Source organism: Leopardus geoffroyi, chromosome C1 (genome assembly GCF_018350155.1).
Source record: "Leopardus geoffroyi isolate Oge1 chromosome C1, O.geoffroyi_Oge1_pat1.0, whole genome shotgun sequence".
In the NCBI taxonomy this organism is placed as follows: Eukaryota; Metazoa; Chordata; class Mammalia; order Carnivora; family Felidae; genus Leopardus; species Leopardus geoffroyi.
Genome location: NC_059328.1, coordinates 161,953,559 through 161,976,510, shown reverse-complemented (window position 1 = coordinate 161,976,510; position 22,952 = coordinate 161,953,559). Strand labels below are relative to the sequence as shown.

Here is a 22,952-nt window from a genome sequence, read left to right as displayed (position 1 = left end):
CATCTATTTGATGACTCAGAAATTCAACTCCTAGGTATTTATCCGAGAGAAATGAAAAAAGACTTGTACAGTGTTGCTCTGAGTAGCTTTATCATAATAGCCAAAAAAACAAAAAAAAAAAACAAAAAACCCAAAAAACAAAACTAAAAGCTCCCTAGAAACAGGCCAAGTGTTCATTAGGAGAATAAGTTAAGTGTCATATATTCGCAGAATGGAATGTTACTCAGCAACACAAAAGGAGCAGATCATTGACACATGCAACAAGATGGATAAAATCTCAGAACCATTACAGTGAGTGAAAGAAGTCTTATACAAAAAAAAAAAGAACATACTAAGGATTCCGTTTATGTGACATTCTAGAACAGATAAAACCAATCTGCAGTGGAAAAATTTAAGAAAAGGTTGGTTCTGCAGATGGGGATTGACTGGTAAGGGGCATGGTGAGACTTTATGGGGGGCTAATACTCTGTTCACAGGGGTTTGAGTCATATAGGCATATGCATTTGTCAAAATTCAGCGAATGTATACTTAAGATGTGTGCATTTCTTCTTGAACTTCAGCGTACTGAGATATTTAAGAGGAAGTGTATTGGTGTCTGCAAATGACTTTGACTTGCATCAAAAAAATGAAGATCGGTATATGGCTAGAGTGATAGATGGTCATATATGTGATAAGGCAAGTAGAATAAAATGCTAATGGTTGCATTTAGCGGGTAGGGGAGGATTCATTATAAATATTTTTTTTAACTTGGCTGTATGAATAATAATAAAAATGTTGGCAGATAAACACTGTGTGTGCAATGAAAAGGAGAAATACGCCATGCCTTTGCACCAAATTTGACCCCTGAACCATAAATTCACCTTCTCTTTTACGTTACTTGAAGAATGAAGGATTCTGAGAGGTTAAGGATAATGTAGTGAGCACCTTACATGCTGAAACTAGAAAATGCTCTCATAGGAGTAGACCTGGAATGTCTCCTGAGCAAGCTCAGACAAAATTATTATGGAAAAGCACTAACAAAGAGGCTGTTGAAAACCTGTTGGCTTCAGCAGAAAGCTGGGGGAGCCCTTTGTTTTAGGAAAACTTCTAGATAAATTGCACAACCAAGCAGGGCACGTGCCTGAGGGGAGTGACCCTCTTTGCCCAACCACATTCACAAGATGGAGAGCCAATTAGTGAAGGAAAAGGTCTATTCAGTAATGTGAAAACCCAGTTTTCGGTTAACAGAAGTCAGATCAGTCACTCAGAATGGACAGATCTCTCAGTATTTCTCTGTTTTGGGGCTGCTCCCTGGGCAGCGGGAGCCCTGAGGTAACTGGGCAGCATAATGACTATTTGAAGTCATGACTGCATTTTTCTGACATGGCAAGAGCCTCCTCAAGCAGTGGCTGGAATAAAAAGCCTTAGGAAAGATGAGGTGACTTAGTTTTGTTTCTTTTGCCTGTCCAGTTTTGGAACGAAGTTAGCCAAATCACAGGTGAAAGACCTCAGGCTGTGTGTAAATGCCCGAGGCCCTCGGCTCTCCTACCTCAGCCTGAGAACTCTCCTTGACCTCAGGCCGGCCATAGACCGGCCTGTGCACGCGCTCAGAGGAGCTCTCTGTTGAGAAGGGGTTGCTGACAGGTGGGAGCTCACATTGCTGGAGTGCTTAATCTGCTCCAGGCGTGCTGCTGGGTACTTTGTGCTATTTTTGTTTGAGATCCACAGTAACCCTGCAAGTTAGGTTTATTTTCCCATTAGGTGAGAAAAATGAGGCTCAGGTAAATAAAGGAATTTTCCTAGGGTCTCCTGGCCATTAAGTGGTAGAGGTGGGATTATAATAGCACAAGGCCACCTGGCTCCAGATTTGGAGAAGCTGCCGATAGGGAAGGGCAATTGGGAGAGGTGGCAGGATGTACTCACTGGGCGGTTGTCAGAGCTCCACAATGGGACCAGCTATTGACAACAGGCAAGTGGGGGAAGGACCAGGGAAGATTTTGCTAATACAACTGAAAAAGCAAGTGGCCGCAGGTCCTCTCCTGCAGCAACTGCTTCCCTGTTCCCCAGAGTCCAACTTGGAAAAACAAGGGTCCCCATAATAGGGTTATAGACCTTTTTACTTTTCAAATTCTTTCTCTTATCTGAAAGAAAGGCTTTTGCCTGAACCATAAAAGATAGCGACAGAAGCAATAAAACTATACTCAAAGGCACTGTAAGACAAGGGGGGCATTATCCATGTCATTAAATTACAAACCTGGGTGGGAAAGAAAATATGCAGTGTTCACTTCAATTATTAACTTAATCTGTCAGTGCCCTGACATAATGCTAGTTTTTTTTTGGGGGGGGGGGGCATCTGTGATTTCACTGTTGCCTAGTTAAGAAAAGTAACCCTCAAATCAAGTCATGGAATTCTTTAAATTCTGCTCAATTTCCTATTACCCGCAGGTATTCTCTGCATTTTTGCTACACAGCGAGTCATTAAGTTGTCAATGAATTGCATTGCTCACAACTACCAGGATTTAAACAAAGTATTGAATTCTACAGGACCCAACAGAGACAGGATGCCATGTGATGAGTTCTTGACCAATCGATCACTGAAAAGGTTTTCATAGCAGTAACATGAATTAAATCATCAAGAACATCACTAAAAGTAACAACATATTTATGAGCCTAATATAGGATCTTACGTGCAAAATTGCTGCCTTTTCAGTTTCTTGGTAGTGGTAGGAACCAGGCAGTGGGAATGTGGGCTCAGATGTAAAAGCCATTCACTTTCACCAGGGTGAACTATTGATTTGGGCTTGATGTGAGTGACAGAAATGTGGGTATTGATTTATGAATCGGAAACATTCAACAGTCACTTTGGACATCTTGTGAACAACTCGCAGTCCTGACAGGCAGAAATCAAAAGCAGACAGCTCTGTATTCTGAGAGCCTTTGGGGGCCCAAAAGGACTTCTTTCCCAAAACCATTTCACCCCTGGCAGTCTGAAATGGCCCTGTTACTCATTTGGTTTAAAGGATTGATGGTGATGATTAAGATAGAAATAATATAGAAAAAGAGTATACATTAAGCCATGACTGGGGGAGTAGCAGGGAATGAGATGAAAGATGACAGCTGAAAGTCCAGCTCCCGGAGCTTGAATTCCATTTCTGTCACTTTCCCCCCAACCTTAGCCAACTTATATAACCTGTTTGGACCTCGGTGTTTCTATTCACAAGTATGTTGAATGAGGATTAAATGAGATAATGTAAATAAAGTGCCCAGCACAGTGCCAGATCCAAATAAGGAGCTTGGAAAGGAGCAATTGTAATTATCATTACCAACATTAGTCACCAACACAGCTCCAATTAGTTTATTAGACTAGCCACCCCATCATCTAGCAGCGATCTAAGGGAATGGGCCAGAAGTTGAGTAAGCTTTGACAAGCGAGAAGGTACAGTGTTTAGACAAGGGCTCTGGCCAGAGTAGGCAGGTGCGGTCAGAGCATCTTATTTGGGCACCCAGAGGGCACCAAAGTCTGGTATCAGTGTTGGAAAAAAAAAAAAAAAAGATGTAGACAGTGGCACCACAACAATGACTGGTCTTATGAAATAAACAGAAGAAGGAATAAACTTGTATCTTCTCACATAGATGGATTATAGAACACCAATTCTGCCCCTTCCTGCTTCAGCAGGTCCTAATGCGACCCTACCAATAGGAACCATCGGATGTCTGGAGGACGGTGGCTATGAAATGGGATTGACAGCCTGAGAGCCTTATCTTGATGAGGAAACTGAAGCATAGAGAGATGGGGAAATCTGACCAAGATCTCACGGACAGAAGGAGATGGAGTTCGGAACTGATCTAAGGTAGTCTCTTGGTGCTATGAGGAGCAGGTCTCCAAACCCTAGTCTTTTCTGAATCTGGAACTTTTCCTTGTTGTGGGTTAAACAGAAGTAAGAATTACAGTGCAGGGGAGTTCCATCTTCCAGAGTCAACAAACAGTCAAGATTATGTTGGTGAATTTCTTTATAAGTCTCCATGGCAGAGACTGAAATACGGAGTCTCTAATAAGTCCAGCATAGCCTATGTTCCCTCCATTATTGACAAAGATCCTTGTTAAAAGTGCATATGGTGCCAGTCCACTGTCTTTATGCTCCTCTTCTTGATTTCTCTGGCCAGTATTTGGAGTCACAAACACTTTCCGCCAGCCCTGGCTTAGGCTTTGTGGCCTGGCATGACTTCCACTTTTCAAACCAGAAAAAACCCGCTCCCATCTAGTTGCACAAGCAGATCATGGGGACCGGTCCTGACTACTGTGGATTTCTGTTCCATGACCAGATTCCCACAGTCTCACTCTTCAAATTTGTATCTTGATGCACATTTCTAGAGAATGCTCTTACTAACCAGTAGGAAAAAGGCACTGGCACAGGAGCAGTACTGGGCCCTGGGATGTTCTTGGCTTTGAATAGCAAAAAATGGTAATCCAAACCTTTCCACTAATTGGATCATCTGCCTCTCCATGCAAATCTACAAGAAATGAATGGAATTTTGTTGGGAAGAGGGGAGTTTTTGCATGGAAACTGATGAAAAGACAGCTCCGTTGGGTGCCCAGGATATGTACTATTTATCTGGGCAGCTGCTGAAATACCTGGATAATTTTAGAATCAAGTGTGTGGTTAATGGAGGAGGAGAAAGCATTCCATCTGAACTGCTTCTGTATTGCCAATTATGTTAAAAAATTTTCTGAATTAAGATTACTGGCCAAGTAAAACAGAAACTCTTAACACTGTGAAGATAAAACCCCAAACAACACTCAGTTAATGCTAGATTAACTATCTCTTTGTGAGAAATCACTATTACATTCTTTGCAAGCTGTTTAAAATTCTTTGGAGTTCCAAGCTAGAACAAGTGATTCCAAACATAGACATCCCTTCTCCCTCCCACAAAAAAAAAAAAAAAAAAAAAGATGGGAGGGAGTACAAAGAAATGATCCATATAGAGGTAAATTTTACGAGTAGAAAAAGGGATTGAAGATAGCACAGAAATTAACTTTAAATATTGTTTCAAGTTCTGGGCAGTTCAGAAACAACGATATTTCCCTCTCTCCCTCTCTCCCTCCCTCCCTCCCTCCCCCCCCCCCCCCTTCTCTCTCTCTCCACTCAAATATTATTGCAAATGTGAACAGTGTAGGTAAGTCAGAGAGACTCTAAGAACAAGATTATTCAGGACATTTCGGAAGGAAACAGACCCCACATTAGGCTTTCAGCCTTCTACAGATCACTTCTACCTGAAGGTTACAGATAAAAACATTTTTGGTAGATTTTTTTTTTTAATTGAAGTATATACGTTGCAAACAGTAAAATGAACCGATTTTTAAGTGCACAGTTCAGTGAATTTTGACCTATGTACATACCAGTGTAACCACCCCCACAAGCCAGATATTCCCACAACCCTAGAAAGTCTCCTGTCCCTGCCTGGCAGGGACACAAGGGGAGGTGCGCACTATTCTCGTTTCTCTCACCATAGATTAATTTTGCCTGCTCTAGAACCTGGCAAAATTGGAACTTTACAGTATGTACTTGTCTATGTTTGGCTTCTTTCACTTGGCATAATGTTGTTGAGATTTGTCCATGTTATTTAACCCTTCCAGCCTTACCCTGTTGTCGACAGCCATGTCTCCACTTTACAGATGGGTAGACTGAGACTCAGAAAATGTAGAGATTTGCGGCAAGTGCGCTTAGCTGCGCCGGGGCCACAATTTAGTTCCTGGGCATGCCCCGTCTAATGGTAAAGACACTGAGTTTTAAAATCCTGTCTCCGTCTTACCCCCTCCCCCCAGAGAGGAGAAAAAGTGAAACCACCAGTGATTGCTCAGGATTCTAGCAAAGAGGCCTCTCCACCTTAAAAAGGCCTGTACTGAGGAAACGTTTTAAAATATAAAATAGAGGTTGAAATAAACTTTTTAAGATTCAAGAAGGGAGGGGCGGGGGGGAAGGGAAACAGTCTCTTAGCAGGTGACTGTTGGAAAATGTAAGAAGTAATGCAAGATGAAATAAAAATGCGGTAGAAATGTTGGTCATGCTGGTATTAAAAGTAGTAAGATGTTGATGATTTAGGCCTCCGAAGGCTTCTTTACATGCGTTGCTATTATCTAGCTCAGCTGCTGAAACCTGCTGTTTTAAAGGCAGGAGAGTGGAACATCCCATGATAGCACCTGGGTTATTTATCATTATGTATAACCCCGCTACTCTCTATTTTATTATGCTGCCTTTAAAAAGAAGATAATGCAAGTATGGTTAATTTGCTTCTCTTCTTTATCTATACGGTGTCATGACCCATCACGGCTTTGTCCCGCGAGATTTGTTTTTCAACCAAAAAGAAATCCACAAGAAACTCTCCCTAAAAATTCCATTAATAACCTCTTTCAGCGCGTATAGGTTGCAGGGTCTGGAACTAAGAATGTTTTAATCTCTTCAGCAAAACAATGTCTCATAATGATGTACAGGACTATTGCTGTACTGATGAAGAATCATACATAATTCAGCACCTTTCACTTGGCACCACTGTGATGTCCTCATTAGCCGTGGCTCACAGTGTCTGTCAGATGGTGTCCATGCGAACGCAGGCATTATATTGTCTTTGAGATGTGCAGCTGCTTCCATGACACTGCCAGTATATAAAAACATGACGCCAGTTTGTTTTATTTAGTGCTAAACCTTCCAGTTTGTAAAAACAAGGCTGACACAGAGCCTGACATGAGGCAGTGAAAATAATTAGCTCTCATTTTCTCAGCCTCCTATTTCCTTCTCCCTGCTGTGTTCTCTTTCCACTAAACCACCACATGTCAGTCGAAATGGGAGGCAATTAGTGGGCTCATTTCAGTCCCCACAACTGTGCTGAAAAGAAAGTATTTATGATGGCACAATGAACAGCTGAAAGATTAAATAACATTTGCCTTTTGAAAAGAAAATGACTTCTAGCTAAATGGGCAATTTTTGATTATTCTCAAACAAGCTTAGAGTAGTTGGTTTTTAAAATACAAGAAAGGAAAATGAGTCATTTTTAGGTGAAAGAATCAAATAAAACTTGACACAGTAATGCAAATAACTGATGTTTTATTGCAAAATATGTAAATGCGTTATACCCTTAACAATGGCTTGTGTCTAAGGTCAGGGCAGATTGGTGCCAGCTAGACACCAGTAGAGATAAGGTTGTTATATTGCCTTTTGGGGGGCTGTTATTCGAGTTATGTATGAAAAAAGGACTTTAGGGATGAAGTTAAAATAAAGTAAAAGAAATCAAGTGAGACGTACTCTCATATGATGCATTACACACTACCTGAAATGGTTCAGATGTTAGTTGACATGTTTGGAAAGGACTTTTTCATTTTTTTAAAACTCTTTTTAAAATTGGAAGGTACTGGGTATTCATCTTGGAAAAAAAAGAGTAAGTCTTGCTATTGATTTTGAATAACTCAGAATCTATTCTCAAGACTGAGTTTCTTGAACAACATAGAAGGTGTTCTAGCTTACCTAATTACTGCTTATAAGCTTTTTTAAACGCTAACAAATGGGCTGCAAATTGACTTTTACCCAGGACACTCAAAATATAAAAACAGCTCTTCTGACTACTAAATTCCCCACCCTTGCCATGACTTCAGAGATGATGCCAAAAATTAATGACCTTTGAAGAAAAACCACTGACCTGGTTGGTAGCCATTGTTTACCATTTGAGCTGTTCTCAGCCCAGATCCTGACATACGGGATTGAGATGGTTGTCGTACATCTTTGCTTTTCCAATGCAGTGCTTTTAATTTCATTTCAAATAATCAGTCCCTATTATAATTGATTATTCTCAAGACCTAGTTTTTGGTTCAGAAAACACAAGTCATTTTGAGTTATCACAGTCTTCCTTCTTTCAGTGGCTTTGGAAAACCTTCGAAAGCAAAGATGTCCTGTCATCAATGGAGTCAACAACTGTGGCTATTCAAATATTTTTAAAAGACCATCACAAATTTAAATTTTGTTTCTGTTTCCATAAGTAGTACACTCCTACTCTCTACAAACTCAAATCCTAATTTTTGAAGTCCTATAATAGAGTCAGTGTATCTGTATGAGCCAATGGCAACCCAAGGAGATCTGAGCCATCTATGGATTCGGTGGGAAACTAGAGCTCTCTGTGAGCTAACTACACATATTATTATAGCTGGAAACCAGCTATATGTATTTGTCGTGCAGTCATACCTATGTTTTATCACGTGTACTTCCTTGCCATTCACTATCTTAAAAGGAATTCAGGGTCTTGAAGAAGGCGGCCACGAGGGATCCAGTGGTGTGCTGGAGCCGCCCTCACAAGCTGGTTGCTCACACCTCTTCCCAACTTCAAGTTCAGGGATTTCAAGGAACTTCAAGTTCGGTAATTGGCCCTGGTGAAAATATTTATACCATGGAGATCCACAAACACTACAAGTCAGGGCCATTTTCTCCCATTGTTAGACATTTTCTGGTGTGCCGTTTCTGCATGTGATTATCCATCTATCAGCAAGTATGTGCTTAGCAGCTCTGCTCTGGGCCTGGAAGCAGCTGCTTGACCTGTGTGATGAAGTGTAGCCCCACTGTGATTAGAAATATGCAGCAAGTTCATGCAGTCATATTCTAAGCTGCATTTGCTCCCTGGCTGTCAATTAAAAGTTGTATTTCTTACAGAACCCTGCCACTACAAGCCCATATACTTAGGTACACGGACATGTGTGTGTGCATATGTTTATCCCCTAAGAAAGAGTTGATCATAGGAAATAAGCTTCTTTACACTGCATTTTTAATAAATGCAAGATATATCAAAGTAAAGCATTGCTTTTAGCTGTTCTGAAATTTACAAAAAGTGTTGGGGTTTTTTTTTTCTTCCTTACAAAATCCTTTTCTTTGTGCTCTGTTACTTTATTTATCCATTTATAAAAATTACACAATAGGAAAAAAAGCCCCATTTGACAGTTTTTGATATTTACAATGCTCTGAGAAAGGGCCTGGAGATTCAATTGTTTATTAAATGCAACATTTTATAAGTGATCCAATAATAAAGACCTAACAGCACAATAGTAGGTGGGAAGTATTTGTAACAAGCAGTGTTTCTAACCTACAGAGGATGAACAGAGAAGCAGAACTGTTGACTGAATTGCTTCTGGTAAGGTGTGGAAGAAGGGGTCCTCGTGTTACCCGTGACGCACGCAAGAAGGGGCGGGGGCAGGGTGAACGGAAGAAGCCTTGGACTCTGATGGGGGCTGTTACTCTGCTTCTATACCTTCAAAATTGTGTTCCTCTTTATTTTGTCTTCCTTATTCACTTGCTCCATCAGAATACTGCTCAAAAGGAAATCAGATGTAGGAGGTACAGGAGTCCGGAAGCCTGTGTCTATTTTGGGGTCCATGTAGCCAGGGTGCTGGCAGAGACAGGGTGGTGTTTCCCCGGGCTTCTCCCCTGAGTGCTGTGGGTCATCAACTTAGACCCACAGGTCTCCATGTGGAGGGTAGGGGGGTGGGGGTAGGGACTCCAGGGACCACGTCTGTGACTGTCCAGTACAGGCAAGGAAAGCATGGGCTCCCCAGATACTTCCTTCATAACCCTGATTTTAAATTTTTATGACACAGTCTCAGAAAGGTTCTTGGTGAGAAAACTGCTGGGTGATTTGATAGTTTATTCCTTGGCAATTTGAGAATCAATATTCCTGACTGGCAAGTTTATATGAGATATAATAATAAACTCTATGGAGCTGAATATTTTAGTGAAAGAAAGGGTGGTTGCCACCCTGGGTGGGGGGGAGGTGCATGAAGCTGAGATTCCAGAAATCTTTTTCCTTTTGTGCCAAGTGGAAGGCCTTAAGATTACAAAACAAGGCATTTCCCACACAAAACAAAAGATGGTAATTTACTATTAGGTGACCCCCCCAAATTATCTTTTTATTACCAATATATCTATTTTAGGGATGATGCTACTTTCTAGAAAGGGCCAGTATGACACAGTGGTTGAGTCCTTGGACTACATCTGCCCCTAAACAGGTGGGGATTCTGGGTAAGGAACTTTACCTCTTCCTTCCTCAGTTTCTCTTGGAGATGATACAGGGATAGTGCTCACTGTGATGGTGGCTTATAACAATTATGTGAGAAGAATGTTTGCAGAGCACTTACCACAGTGTCTGGCAAAGGTATGAAATAATTATTACAAGCATTTCAAGTCTGAGCACAGGAAAACTTTGAGCTGAGAAAGACCCAATTTCTGCCAATTCTACTGTCATAATTTCAAGTTCAAGTTTGCCCCAATATATAGCATTATTTAATAATTTACTTGTTAGAAGTAGGTAAAATACATGGGTAAACCCCATTCTCAGATTTTGTGAATTTAAATGGCCAGCGAAGCCTTTGGTCCAATCCTATCTTCCCTGCCAGTTTGCCTCGAAAAGGAAAGAAGAAAAGCATACTTCATTTGTGCGAGAATCCTGTAAATGTGCATGGGGCTTTGGTCTGCTGAGGTCCCGCTTATCCAGAGGGCGAGGCAGTAAAGACACATCACAGCAAGGCGTCATGCAGTGGCCCCTGGCCACGATAGCAGGCATGTAGGCGCTCAGACGTGAATGGCTTTCCTCAGTTGAGCAAGTCAACCTCACTTTTGTGCCAGAATCCATCTGGTTGTAAAATGAGGCTAAAAACCAGCATTGCATCTGAATTCTTAAAACAAAAGGTTGACAGGTCTTACAATGAAAGGCTTTTCCTCTACATGTATTTGTTACTTGTGGATAAGGTCATATTTTCACCGTTTTCTCCTGGCAGGGTAGGTACTGAAGCAACGTACTAATTTTAAGTGGTTGTGGAACTAGTGGTCCCTTTCAGATGCGATGGGAAAATGGAGCTGCTATTTCATCATAAGGTCACTGTCCTGTATTATTCCCGGAGGTTGTAATTGTAATTAGAACGCATCTTTCATTTTGTTTGTAAAAGGAAAGGTGAAATGGTCAAGCAGATCTCCCTGATATGCAAAGCCCGGTTTGGAGACAACTTGCAGAGCATCGGTGTCTTCTAGGAACTTATTCTAGTCACGGAAAGGCCTCACCGTTTCTGTGACGATGGGTTTATGAGAACTCAGTTGGGATTTTGAGGATGTCCTTTTTTCTTGGGTTCCACCTTTGAAGGTTAAGGCAATAAGGTCAAGGTCAAGGTCAGTTTTCATGTGGGGAATTGGAATTTCAAATATGTGGAGGAAATGTTTCATAATGCTAGGGTATAGGCTGGCATAACTGGGTAGTTTAGAACTGGACAGTGATTTATTTTAGGATTATTTTATGAAAATGTACAGATGGCTTAAATCTCCTGGGACAGGTATGTGAGCTAGCACATGTTTAATAAGAAGGTAATGATAAAGATGTAATTTCCAGTCTCAGCTCTGTCCTCGCCCCATCTAAGGCTGGTCACACACTTCCTCTTGCTCTCTGTTTCCTGATCAGTGATGACAATATTATACCTTAAGCATCTCACAGAAATGCCAAGGGGATAAATGAGATGACATTTATGAAATAACTTAGCTCTTTAGAACAAAGTACTAAGTAGAAGCCTTAAACATTATATTCAGGAAGTTATTTGCAAATGACCATGGACCTCTTCAAACCTTGCTTTAAAATTCACCCCTTCCAAAAAAGCTTTTCCTGGTTAACCTCATCCATTCCAGTCCTTTTTTTAATTAAAAAAAAAATTTTTTTTTTAATTTTAGAGGGAGAGAGAGAGAGCGCCTGAGCTGGAGAGAGGGGTAGAGGGACAGAGAGAGAATCTTAAACAGGCTCCACACTCAGCACGGAGCCCGCCAGTCACTTCTTTATACTTTTAGCACCATGGCATGACATCCACATTGTACATTTCACTTTTTCATCTATTATGTTATAACATCATCTGCCCAGCTGCCCACACTAGAAACTTGGCAATATCCTGGCTCCTCTCCCATCCCTACACCATTTCCAGCTGGTGACCCAGTCTGAGCAGTTCCGTCTCGAGGTCCTTAGACTCCTGGTGCTTCCATGGCACTGCCATAGCCTCCTCTCCTTGTTCCCTTTAACCTGGTTGTCTGCATTGCCCGCTAATGGGTCTTTCTCACTTTAGCCTGGTCTCTTTCCGGTTGACCCTCCCCTGTGCTTTTTAGAGATATTTTATTTATTTACTTAAAAAATTTTTTTATATTTTATTTTTAGGTAATCTCTACACACAACATGAGGCTTGGACTCACAACTCCAAGATCAAGAGTCGCATGCTCTAACTGAGCCAGCCAGGTGCCCCTGAGAGATCTTTTAAAAACATAAATCTGATCCTATCTACTCCCTGCTTAAAACTTTTCAAACTCCTTAGTTTAGCACCTAACATCGTTCTTTTTCTGGTCACCAGCCACTATTATGGCCTAACTCTCACCACACTCGTCCCCCTGCTTCGTGCTAAGTCCCAGAGGCAGTGATGCTTGAAGTGAGTTGTGCAGTCCCATAGAAATTAGCCTAAAGAAGAGCTCCCTGTGTCTTCCTGGCTTCATACTTCCTACATCTTTTGCAGACGCTAGCTATGCCTTTTGCCTTTCATGTCTTCTCCCTGCCTAATAATTCCTAATGGTTTTAAATTTTTAGTTGAAGCATCACTTCTACCAAAAAGACCTTAAGATCCTCTCTGACCCCTCTGTGCATCTGCTTTCAATGTGCAGCCAGTGTGCTTCCATTGAATGATGTGCTTGATGTTGTTAAAAAAAAAAAAAAAGGCATCATTCTGTACTAAAACCATTCACTGATCTTGTCTATTTCTTCCAATCAGCAATGGGTTCCTTGCAAGCCGGGGACTGTACTTTTTGATTTTGTATTCTGACCTAGCAGAGAGCCAGGTCCTCAGTAAACGTCTGCTGAATGCATGGTGTAAATGTATTGAAATTATGACTGTAGGCATGATCAAGGATCAATAGGCTGTCAAAAGCTGCAGTGACTTTAGGCCTCGTGAAAACGTACGGCTTGAGAAGGCTACACAACTGTGGACAAAACGAAACCACTGTGTTTGGTCTCCAGTATCCTTTATACCTTGCAAATGTTTACAGAAGATATTTTTTAGTTTTCCATATTAACAAGTCATTTCTTCGTTAGTTGCAAGTTATTTTCTTGGTTGAGACTAAATTTGACAAGTCTCTCTCAAAAAACATTCTTCCCTCTTCTTTCACCACCTACAAGCCATACGATGGTTTAAACAAACAGTACTAAGTGCCATGGAGTCGAGGACGTCAAAGAGAGCAAATTAAAATATGTGATTTGTTTACCATCACATGGACTTGGGAGTGCCCACAGCCACAGAATCTCAGGGCTAGAAGGGTGCCTGGTTGTTGTTGTAGAGAGGATCTTACTGCCCCACTTTCTGTAGCTGCTTCTAACAACAGGAATGACTAGACCATGACCCATCACAGGAAGAAAGGAAAGTGCTCGTATATGAGAAACCTTTCACTCAACCAGCTGCTGCTGCTGCTGCTGCTTTTTTTTTTTTTTTTTAACTCAACCAGCTTCTATGGCAAAACCAGGGAGATAAAGATTTCCATTCAGCAAAAGCACCGATATAGCTGTAGTGGTGCAGGCAGGACACTGTCAGGAGTCCAGAAAGTGTATCTTTTGAAGTGTTTACCCCCTCAAAACCATTTCCAGTCACTCCCAAACACTGGTTTCAGGAATGGCCTGGGGTATGCACAGCATAATTAGGGACAGGCCAGTGGGCTAGCTGAGCCTAGGCTAGCACTCCCAGAGCAACTGGCTATGGGTTGTAAGGAGCTATATTCACAAGGTCTCTTAGCTGCTGCCTCCAAAGAAAGGTACAAACGGTGCCGTAAGTAAGAGCTTCGTTCTGGGATCAGAGAGGCCTGCATTCAAAGCCTCATCTCTCTGCTTGCTAGCCAGGTAACCCTTGGGTAAGTTAGTTAACCTTTTCAGAGCCCCAGTTTCCTCACTTGTAAAATAGGGGGAAGTAGCATTTATGCCTCAGTACTGTGTGCCTGGAACACAATATGTGTTCCATTAATACAAGTTATCATTACTGCCTATCTATGGTAATCCAAAGTAACACAAACTTGTTGTGATTCCAGTTCATATGCCACCTGGGTCAAGTAATTTTGCCATACTCTACAATTAACATATAGCAAAAGCCTGATTGAATAAGTGTTGGTCAAATGCCCTTCCGCCCTATTTAGAGCTGATACTTTGGGTTTCCATATTGCCTACAGTTCTACTCTCAGTGTTGTTTTACTCTCAGTGTTACAAAACAGAAACAAGAAGATGAGATGCTCGAGGCCCAACAGCATCAACTATCACTTTGGCATCCTCCCCGCCGCCCCCCAATGCTTTGCTGTGAGTTTCCCTGAGGGTTTGGGTAGTCTCACACAGGACTCTTCAGCTGAACAAGAGAGTAAGATTCCAAGACTGGATTACATAGGTGGCTGGCAGCCTTTCTTTTTGTTTCTTTCTTTTTTTCTTTTTATTTTTTTTAATGTTTAGTTTTGAGAGAGAGGGAAAGGGAGAGAAAGAGTGGGGGAGGGGCAGAGAGAGAGGGGGACAGAAGACTGGAAGTGGGCTCTGTGCTGGCAGCAAGTGAGTTGATGTGGGGCTCAAACTCACGAACTGTGAGATCATGCCCTGACCTGAAGTTGGAATGTTTAACCGACTGAGCCACCCAGGCGCCCCTGGCAGCCTTTCAAGTAAATTCTATTTTTTAAAGCCCATATACTTTACTCCTAATTGAGTTATCTGCTGATTGGGGATGGTGGGGGGGGGAGGGGAGGTGTATGAAATCACAGAGTTCCAAGAGAGAAAAATAGTAAATTAGATCGAAATTTATCCAAAAGACTTAATATGTGATTTACCTGTGGGCCAGTTCCTGGTTTCAAGTGAAAACCAAAAACAAGTTCAAGGTTCACGATTTTTTCCTCATTTTCTTTAGGTTCATCTACTGAGTCCTAAAACAGAAAACCAAGCACTATTTACTCTAAATAGTATGTAGTGTCTTTTTTTTAAATTTCATACAGAAGAGATGATTTCTCAGTACTAGTGTTTCCATGCTAACCTATTGTTTAATGTTTGATAATTTGGATCAAGCTACAAATGACAATTCTTTAAAGCAAGAGAAATGACATCTTAAGCCTTTGAGAACATTTCCACATGACTTATCTCATGCACTACAAATTGAATGTCACTGTCTTACATGTTTCACAGTGCATCTTGCATTGTACACTTGTACTCTAGCAATGCACTTAGCACCTGGAGATGCACTATGAGACTCACTCTGAGAGTTCTTAACACTCAAGATATTTGCAAGCAATTCCCAAAGAGGAACTGTGTACTTGCTAGAACAGATGAAGGGGAAGGGCCAAGAAAAGAAACAAAATGAACCTTCTGGAGTTTAGAGGTGGAAAACCATAGGTAGTGAATGAGAAGAGCTCTGTGTATTAATTGCAGACACGTACTGTATAAAAACATGTGCCATATACTTGTAGACTGGATTCAAAATAATAAGTCAAATATAAAACGTTATTCAAACAAGACATCTCCTACCCCCTGCACCCAATGCAAGTGATAGATAATCCACAGCCCTACTATGTGAATTCCTTTAGTGACTTATGTGCTGGACAAAGGTTTCTGGAGACAGGTGGGAGGCCATTGTACTAATCTACAATGTTAGTATTTAACATCCCTGAGTCACTAAGGTGACATGTGTTGTTCTTATCATGAATACACTGTTAATATTTCAACTTGTAGGAATCAAGCATGTTGAATTTATGCACATCCTAAGCTTCACTCAAAGGGCCTTTTGTTAGACAATAATTAAGGTTTGCTTCAAACAACAATTCCCGACGTTGGCAAATTTAGGTGTGGATGTAGCAGGTGCATACATCAATAAAGTAGCCCATTCTCGGTGAGAAAAACACCTTACTTACCTTAATCAGTGGTGGGAAGTGAAATAAGTTTAGGTAATCGTGGGTTAATTTCTCAATGGCTGACTGTAAAAACAAAAACAAAAAAACATGACTTTATTAATGATCCGATAGTGCCAAGAGAGGATTTAAATTATTGTGCACATAGAAAGGCATTCTTTATGTAGCCCATAAAATATCTTGGGGATGTTAAAATCCAACATCTATTGAGAATAAAGCTGCTCAGAGTATTCTAGGTAGTTCATAATTATTTAATGGAACAGGCAGATATTTTAAAGATGTTAAGTCTCAGAGTACACAGTAAATAAAACCATTCTTCAAACACTGGTAGAGTATACTAGCGACAAGTTAATGTTCTAGTGTGCAGAATGCAGTTGTCACCCTGAGTAACTGTGGGAAAAACAACAAAGAACATGAATATATCACCAGAGACTTTCATTAAGGCTGAAATCTCACTAAAGGGTTTATTGCATGGTAAGGGCTTTACTATGGGTATGTGTCCAATGCTCCCCCTGCCCCCACTGAAGCACAAAGAACTCTTGAAGGAAAGGGCAACCATTTAAATTATTTTTTTGTACTCCTCAGGTATAATCCAGCTTTTCTGTGAACAGAACGTATCACGTAGAGAGTAAGAAAGTGCCAATGTGAGAAAAATTAGATGCATTTTTCAAAGTGAAATGAAAGCTGTTGACACTTGACAATGTAATGAACACTTACGGATGTTCAGCCCCATTCCCTCCGCACGGCCCCTCCACGTGAAGGCTTCCAGGCACAGGGAAGAAGGATGCTGAGACAGGTTTAAAGGGACAACGAAGTGGCAGAGGGGTAGGTAGAAAGACTGTTTAGTTTCATGACCTACCATTTAAGGGTTGAGAGTCTCTTTGAGAAAGTACACAGCGATGATTGTGCTTTCCTTGGTGACAGCAGAGAATGGAGGGCACATTCTCGTGTGTGTGTGTGTGTGTGTGTGTGTGTGTGTGTGTGTGTAACATGCCTGACAAGTACCAGGAAGGCTCCTTTAGTCTGGAGGTATTCACCTGGTGTCCTATCCCCAGAGGCCCAGCTCAAAGCACTATTTATTCTCATATCCCCACAAATGTTTGCAGGACCTCCCAGAACAAGCCTCCATCATCCTTTTCTCTTAATCCTTCTCTGTCATACAAGCTTATTTGTCAGAAATACCCACAACCCGGCTGAGTTTAAGAGTGCCACGTGTTGGCTGAGTCTCCCGTGAGTGGCCAGTAACCTAGCTGTGGCTTTGGCAGTTAGGTGGACCGCCTGACTTTTGAGACTCACCTCTCCGGGAACTGTCTTTATGCACATATGCATTCTCATCCATGAGTTTCAGGGGAGTCTTGGGTCCCCCCCCCCCAATACTGGTCTGCTCTCTGTTTTGGAGCTCAGGGCAGATACTCTGTTTCATGAGCAGAGGACATTGCACTGACCCCACCCCAACCAGCTGCCTCCAGTGAGGGCTTTCCCTTCATGCAGGTGTTTCATGGCTTCTGTGCAGCATTAGACTCTTTTTTTATAAAGCTTTTTAACCTTTGGCTTCTGTAACACCATTTTCTCCTCCTTTTCCTACTTCCTGGGTGGGCATTCCTCTTTTCCTCCTGCCTAGGCTTCTAGGACATCTCCTTGCCACATGCATCCTTCTTGAAGGCCCATCGTCCGTCAAATAGAGAAAGCTTCCCCACTGGAAGACTGTTTGCGATCAGGCGTGTACATGCCACTGTGCTTTCCTTCTTTTTATTTATTTATTGAGGTGAAATTCACTGTCATGAAATTAACCATTTTAAAGTGCTGAATCAGCAGCATTTAGTACCTTCGGAGCATTGTGCAGCTAGTACCTCTGTCTAGTTCCAAAACATTTGGGGACCCTGTGCCAAGTAGCAGTCACTCCTGACATTCCCAGCCCCTGACAACCAGGAATCCATTTTCTGTAAGATGGATTTACCTATCTTCTGGATATTTCATGTAATGGAATCAGACACTAGGTGACCCTTTGGGTCTGGCTTCTTTCATTCTGCAGGATGGTTTTGCGGTTATGCTATGTCACGGCGTGTGTTCACTAGTTTTCCTTCTTGAACCTGCAAATAGATCTGTTACCTGTGGAATCCTTCCCTTCTCTATTCACGTTTTCGTGACACTTAGCTAGGCCTTCTTACTTTGTATCATAACCTCTGAACTGGTCTTTCCAAACCTAGCCTCTCCTTTCTAATCTACTTCACAACTTCCAGAAGCAAAGTTTTCAACATGTCAGTTCTCAAAACTTCCAATACTCCCTGCAGCTGGTCGGACTCCAGTCCCCTGGCCTGAAGCCACTGCACAGAAGCCATGAAACACCTGCATGAAGGAAAACACCTGCACGAACTGTCCAGGGTCTGGCCTCACCTCCCTTCCACCCTCTGCGGCACGAGGCTTCCACCAGACACAGCCACCTATTGTTCCTTGTAGTGAACCAGTTTTTTCTGTTCTCTCCTGTTTCCTTCTCTCTGAACTCCTTATTCTGTCTAAATTCATGTTCTTGCCTTTCCTGCTCCTGTGTGCATTCCAAATTCTGTCCTTCTTCAAGATCCAGCTTGGGGACCCTCCCCACTCCGTGAAGTTTTCCCTCTGGCCGCCCCCCCCCCCACACACACTGCCCACAGCCCCTCCCAAGCAGAGGCAGTGAATGGTTCCTTTCCTCCCAACTGCCAAGACTCTTTATCATGAGAAGTTGCATGTACATGTTTTCTCTTCTCTGGGGCGTACACTCCTCAAGGGCAGGATTCTTCTTCGTATCTGCACAGGCCCAATCTTGCAGGTAGTAGGCACTCACTGAATTTGTTGAACAATAATAAGTTTGGACATTGCTTGCCCTAATGATACCAACCAGCATGGAGGGGGCACTGTCTCCTAGGCCCACTTGGGGGTATTTAAATCACTATTGCTCTGTGATTTAAAGCTTGCCACCCTCTTTCCTCCTGACAGCTCCTTAAGGAATGTTGGTCCTTTTTCAAAGACAGCAGAGGGAAAGGGAGGTCGGAGCATCTTACTTGTCATCTGCCAAATAGGACAGGATTTACCACATTGCTCTGTTGGAAACTTGAAACTTATCTGCACTAGAGAAAATAATTTTTCCCATCGCAGCCCATCTGAGCCAGCTTAGCTTTTCAGGATGGATGTGCCCACACCCAGAGGTCGAGATTAAATTACTTGCCAGCCTCTGAGATGTATGTTTATGAATGAGGTTTCCTGCCCTATTCTCAGAGGGAGAAGATGGTGAGGTTAAGGCTAAGCCATCATCCAAAAGGTGCTCAGGCTGTAAGGACAGTCCTTGCATGGGCCCAGGGCTCGCAGAACGGAAGTAGATGGGTTCTCTTTGGCCCTCAGAGGGGATTTCCTTAGAAAGGAAAAAGCCACACCGGTGGCTTTAACTGAAGTAAAGGGAAAAGCAGTTGACGTGTTAGTAGAGACTTTGTGAGATAGGGTTCGGCTAGGAAGCTGCTTTTTCTACCTTTCCTTCTTTGACTTCTCTTCTTTCTAACCTATGCCCACCCCTCCATCCACCCGCAGTGGGGTTGAGAAGGTCCGGGGAACAAACTGATTTTATCCTAAAATCTCTCTTGAAACACACCTCTAGTAACAGCGTCCACACAGATGCCAGCAATTATTTGGTTTGGGTAACTAAAAAACAAGACAAAGAAACAGATCTGGTTGCTACACTACCAAAAAAAGAAAAGAAAAGCAACAGCACCAAAAACAGGTTTAGCTTTTAAAGTGTTCAAGACTTCAGTCTGGGGGGACATGTTAGGATTTCCTGAGAAAATGAAGGATTAGAATACACACGTGGTGTGTCCGTTCCAGGTCAAAATTACAAACCCTGCAAACTGAACACACATTCCCGTGAGGTTAGGTACTACAGTGGCTTAGCTTTCACTCTGCACAGGCCCAGCATCCTTAGGGATTCCTAATGGGCAGCCAGCCTCTCTGGCCTTTAAGGGGATCACCAGCTGTCTCCCCGAGTGGACGGCGGGGCCGGAGGCACCGGACAAACACGTCTCCAGGGCCTTCCGGCCCACTAAGCTGCCTCTCACACCACAGCCTTGCCACTGGCGGTGCCTTCCCTTTCAGAACACCTCCCCCCCTGTATCCCCTTCCCCTGGTTCGCACCTGCTTGTCTTTAGGCTCTCAGCTCCTTCACAACTTCTTTGCAAAAGACTTTCCTCATCTCAACCTCACTTCTCCATTGTGGCATTTCCTACAGCTGTCTTTTTATCACGATTGCATGATCAATCCCTGTCTTCTCCACTGAACTGGGGACTTCCTGAGGGCATGGAGTGATATTCAGGTGTATCTAGGTGACTTCTGCTGTGCTGGGTTGGATTATGAGGAGGGAGTGGGGGTCCCATGGGAGCAGAGGCTAATTATCAGCTGGTATGGGAGTATGTCAGCACCGTAACAGCCGATTGCACTCGCGTGTGTATCCTCAGCCTCTGACATGACACAAGGTCTGCTACATAGTAGGTGCTCAGTAAAGATTGTCAACCAACTGTCCTCCCTCTCTGAGGTACCTTCAGGTGGATGATGTGCCCCTTGGAGACAATGCCCATGTCCTTCAAGTCTTCTTCCTCCAGAAGAAGCAGTCGCTTTCCTGTAATGTTGTTTTCCTTAAACAAGCTTGCATATATGCTCATCTCTTCGGAAGAGTCCCCTGAAGGAAGGGATGAGAAGGCAGAACAAAATGAGATGAAACCATGCCCTGAGCAAAGTTAACTGCATGAATTAAGAAGGTAAGTTATTCTACTTGCCTTTTCTGACGAGCTGCTGAACCCAAAAATACTGTGAAAGAGAGGACACATATGGATTTGAAGATTCACACACGGTCAGTGGCCTGACTTCACAGTAAAACACACTTTTCGATAGATTAAAATATCTGTAGTTTTGCAATGTAAGTTTTGGCTCAACCACCAAGGTAAAATGAAAGACACTCTCTTTATGGATTTAAAACATCAAGCTCTCAAATTGGAGATACCCCTCCCTGTGGACATCTTGGGATACTTGAGGAAATGTGGGTTTTGCTTTTTATTTGGGAGATTTAAAAAAAGCCTTCAAGAAGGTTCTTAACTTATAATGACTTTTCTCTTTATGTGCTGGTCATCCCCGGAGCTACTGAGGGGTACTGGTTTACCCAGGAATTGTATGGGGAGCAGGGACCACACGGCAGTGGACAGAGAAGAGGGCAGAATATGCTATGTCTTAGGCCTGGTCAGGAAGTAGCTCTGTCGCCCAAGACAAGTTAAAGCACAGAGCTTCCTGTATAGAATGAAGTTGGACCCAGTGACCCTCCGTCCTTGAATATCACTTGGCACGTGTTTACTGGTAGCCTCTCACATAGAAGGGAGGCCAGACCCAGTCCCAGCAATTCTCTGGGGGGCCCTTGACCCTGGGATTTTATTTACATGGCTTGAAAACCACTCGACCTCAGAGCAAAGACTAAAAATAACTGTTAGAGCTCAGTGCTTTTTAAAAAATTTCTTCTCAAATGAGATGGGCCAACTTTCCAGCTGGGGATAAAGGGATTATATCCAGACCCATGAATAGATCCTAAGTTCTTTTTCCTTGTTAACAATCCGGGCTGGTGGGAACTTGACCAACAACGAGGCCCAGCGAACGGGAAGACGTAGAGGCAAGTGGTGCCAAGTTTCCTCACCCTATAGAAGCCAAAGAGGTTAGCTAATGTTGAAAGCAGTTTTACTTCAGCAGAGCATGGTGGGCAGGGAGGAAAACGCCCCAGTCCAGAAACCAGGTTGAGGTAGGTAAACAGACCTTCCTAAGAGTTTCTAGCCGTGAATTCGTACACTGTGGCATCTGGTCTGTTCTCTGGGGTGAGGGCTTGCTAAGGCTGGCATTAGAGCTGTTTTTCTTTTTCATTTAATGGGACTTGAGCCTATAAAATGGACCTGGACAAGTATAAGCCCCTGAGGTCTCTGATCAAGAATTCTCCAGACTTTTCACTAAAGAAGCAAATACAGAGACGCAACAGGCTAAGAAGGATTGTTCCTTAGGGTCTCTACCCAAGTGTAAGGTATAGAACTTCCTCTGGACTTAAGTAATCTGTCCTCCTCCTCTGGCTGCAGCTGCAGAGGATGTCTGGGAGCTTGCATCCGTTCTTCCTGGGAAAGGCCAGAGGACAGATGCACCCGTCACTTTCAAACAGGCCTAAGGTAGGAAGGAAACCCAGTTCAGCGGAATCCCAGTCTAGAGCTGCCTTTCCCAGATCTTTCTCCACTGTGGTTCCAGTCCATCCCTGGTGTTTTAGGAAAACTTAAGATCAAACTGTTTTCACGTTTGTTCGTTTGGTATCCTGGATCACTCCTTTAACTTTGCCATTGGTATTCATTATAGTATTCTGGAATACCTTTCAGAGCAAATAGGGAGGTGGAATCCTCTTGTAAGATTTGAAGAGATACTTGCCTTGCTCTTGAGGCCTTATTTTAAATCATTACTGCATTAAAAATAGAAAAACAAGGAATTTGTCAACTTCTCCTAGTTAGATTTTCTTAAGGCCCCGACCCCTCCAGCTGCATCTGTAACTTGTGGACCAATGTCTGAAATACCTGCCCAGGTCAAAGGAGGCATTAACAGAAGCCGCTTACCACGTCATCTTCAGTCCATGAGCCAATCTCAAAGGAAGGCAGCAGCTGCATGGGAAATACGAATGCAGTGAAAAACAAAAGTAATATTATCATTGTCTTTTTGGCTCATCTCTTGTCTCCCCTATTTTAGCTTTCGGCCGCTGCTCTGGCTCGGTTTCTTCCTTGGCAGGTTAGGTTGAATGGCAAGCAGTTCTCCTGACCTTGAGGGGAATTTCTCATCGCTCCAAGCATTTACCCACAGAAGCCAATCCCGGGCACCAGCTTGTCAGTAACAATTCATTGCACTTGGTGAGCTGTTGCAGCAGGGGCTGTAGATCTTGAGACTGTCCTCTCTCGGTACTTGGCACACCAAGAGTAGACTTCCCTCCCACAATAGGGT

General features: G+C 42.8%; 1 protein-coding gene and 1 long non-coding RNA gene across 10 annotated transcripts in view; one reads left to right on the top strand and one right to left on the bottom strand.

Moving 5' to 3' along the window:
• Window positions 1–922, top strand: part of LOC123599088 — a 71,888-nt gene extending 70,966 nt beyond the window's left edge. For 4 of the 5 annotated variants that reach the window (XR_006712968.1, XR_006712967.1, XR_006712970.1 and 1 more), the window contains one exon: window positions 561–922. This is a non-coding gene — a long non-coding RNA (uncharacterized LOC123599088). Of the gene's footprint in view, window positions 1–210 lie in introns of all 5 variants that reach the window. The other variant, XR_006712969.1, reaches the window with a different exon arrangement.
• The window catches only part of MAP3K20 (mitogen-activated protein kinase kinase kinase 20), a 188,151-nt gene that overhangs the window by 12,466 nt on the left and 152,733 nt on the right, over window positions 1–22,952 (bottom strand). For all 5 annotated transcript variants that reach the window (XM_045480227.1, XM_045480225.1, XM_045480229.1 and 2 more), the window contains exons 12-16: window positions 22,574–22,618; window positions 20,726–20,756; window positions 20,489–20,628; window positions 15,936–15,998; window positions 14,865–14,957 (exon numbers count right to left, since the gene is read on the bottom strand). In XM_045480227.1, coding sequence (XP_045336183.1) covers window positions 14,865–14,957; window positions 15,936–15,998; window positions 20,489–20,628; window positions 20,726–20,756; window positions 22,574–22,618 — 372 coding nt within the window. The remainder of the gene's footprint in view (window positions 1–14,864; window positions 14,958–15,935; window positions 15,999–20,488; window positions 20,629–20,725; window positions 20,757–22,573; window positions 22,619–22,952) is intronic.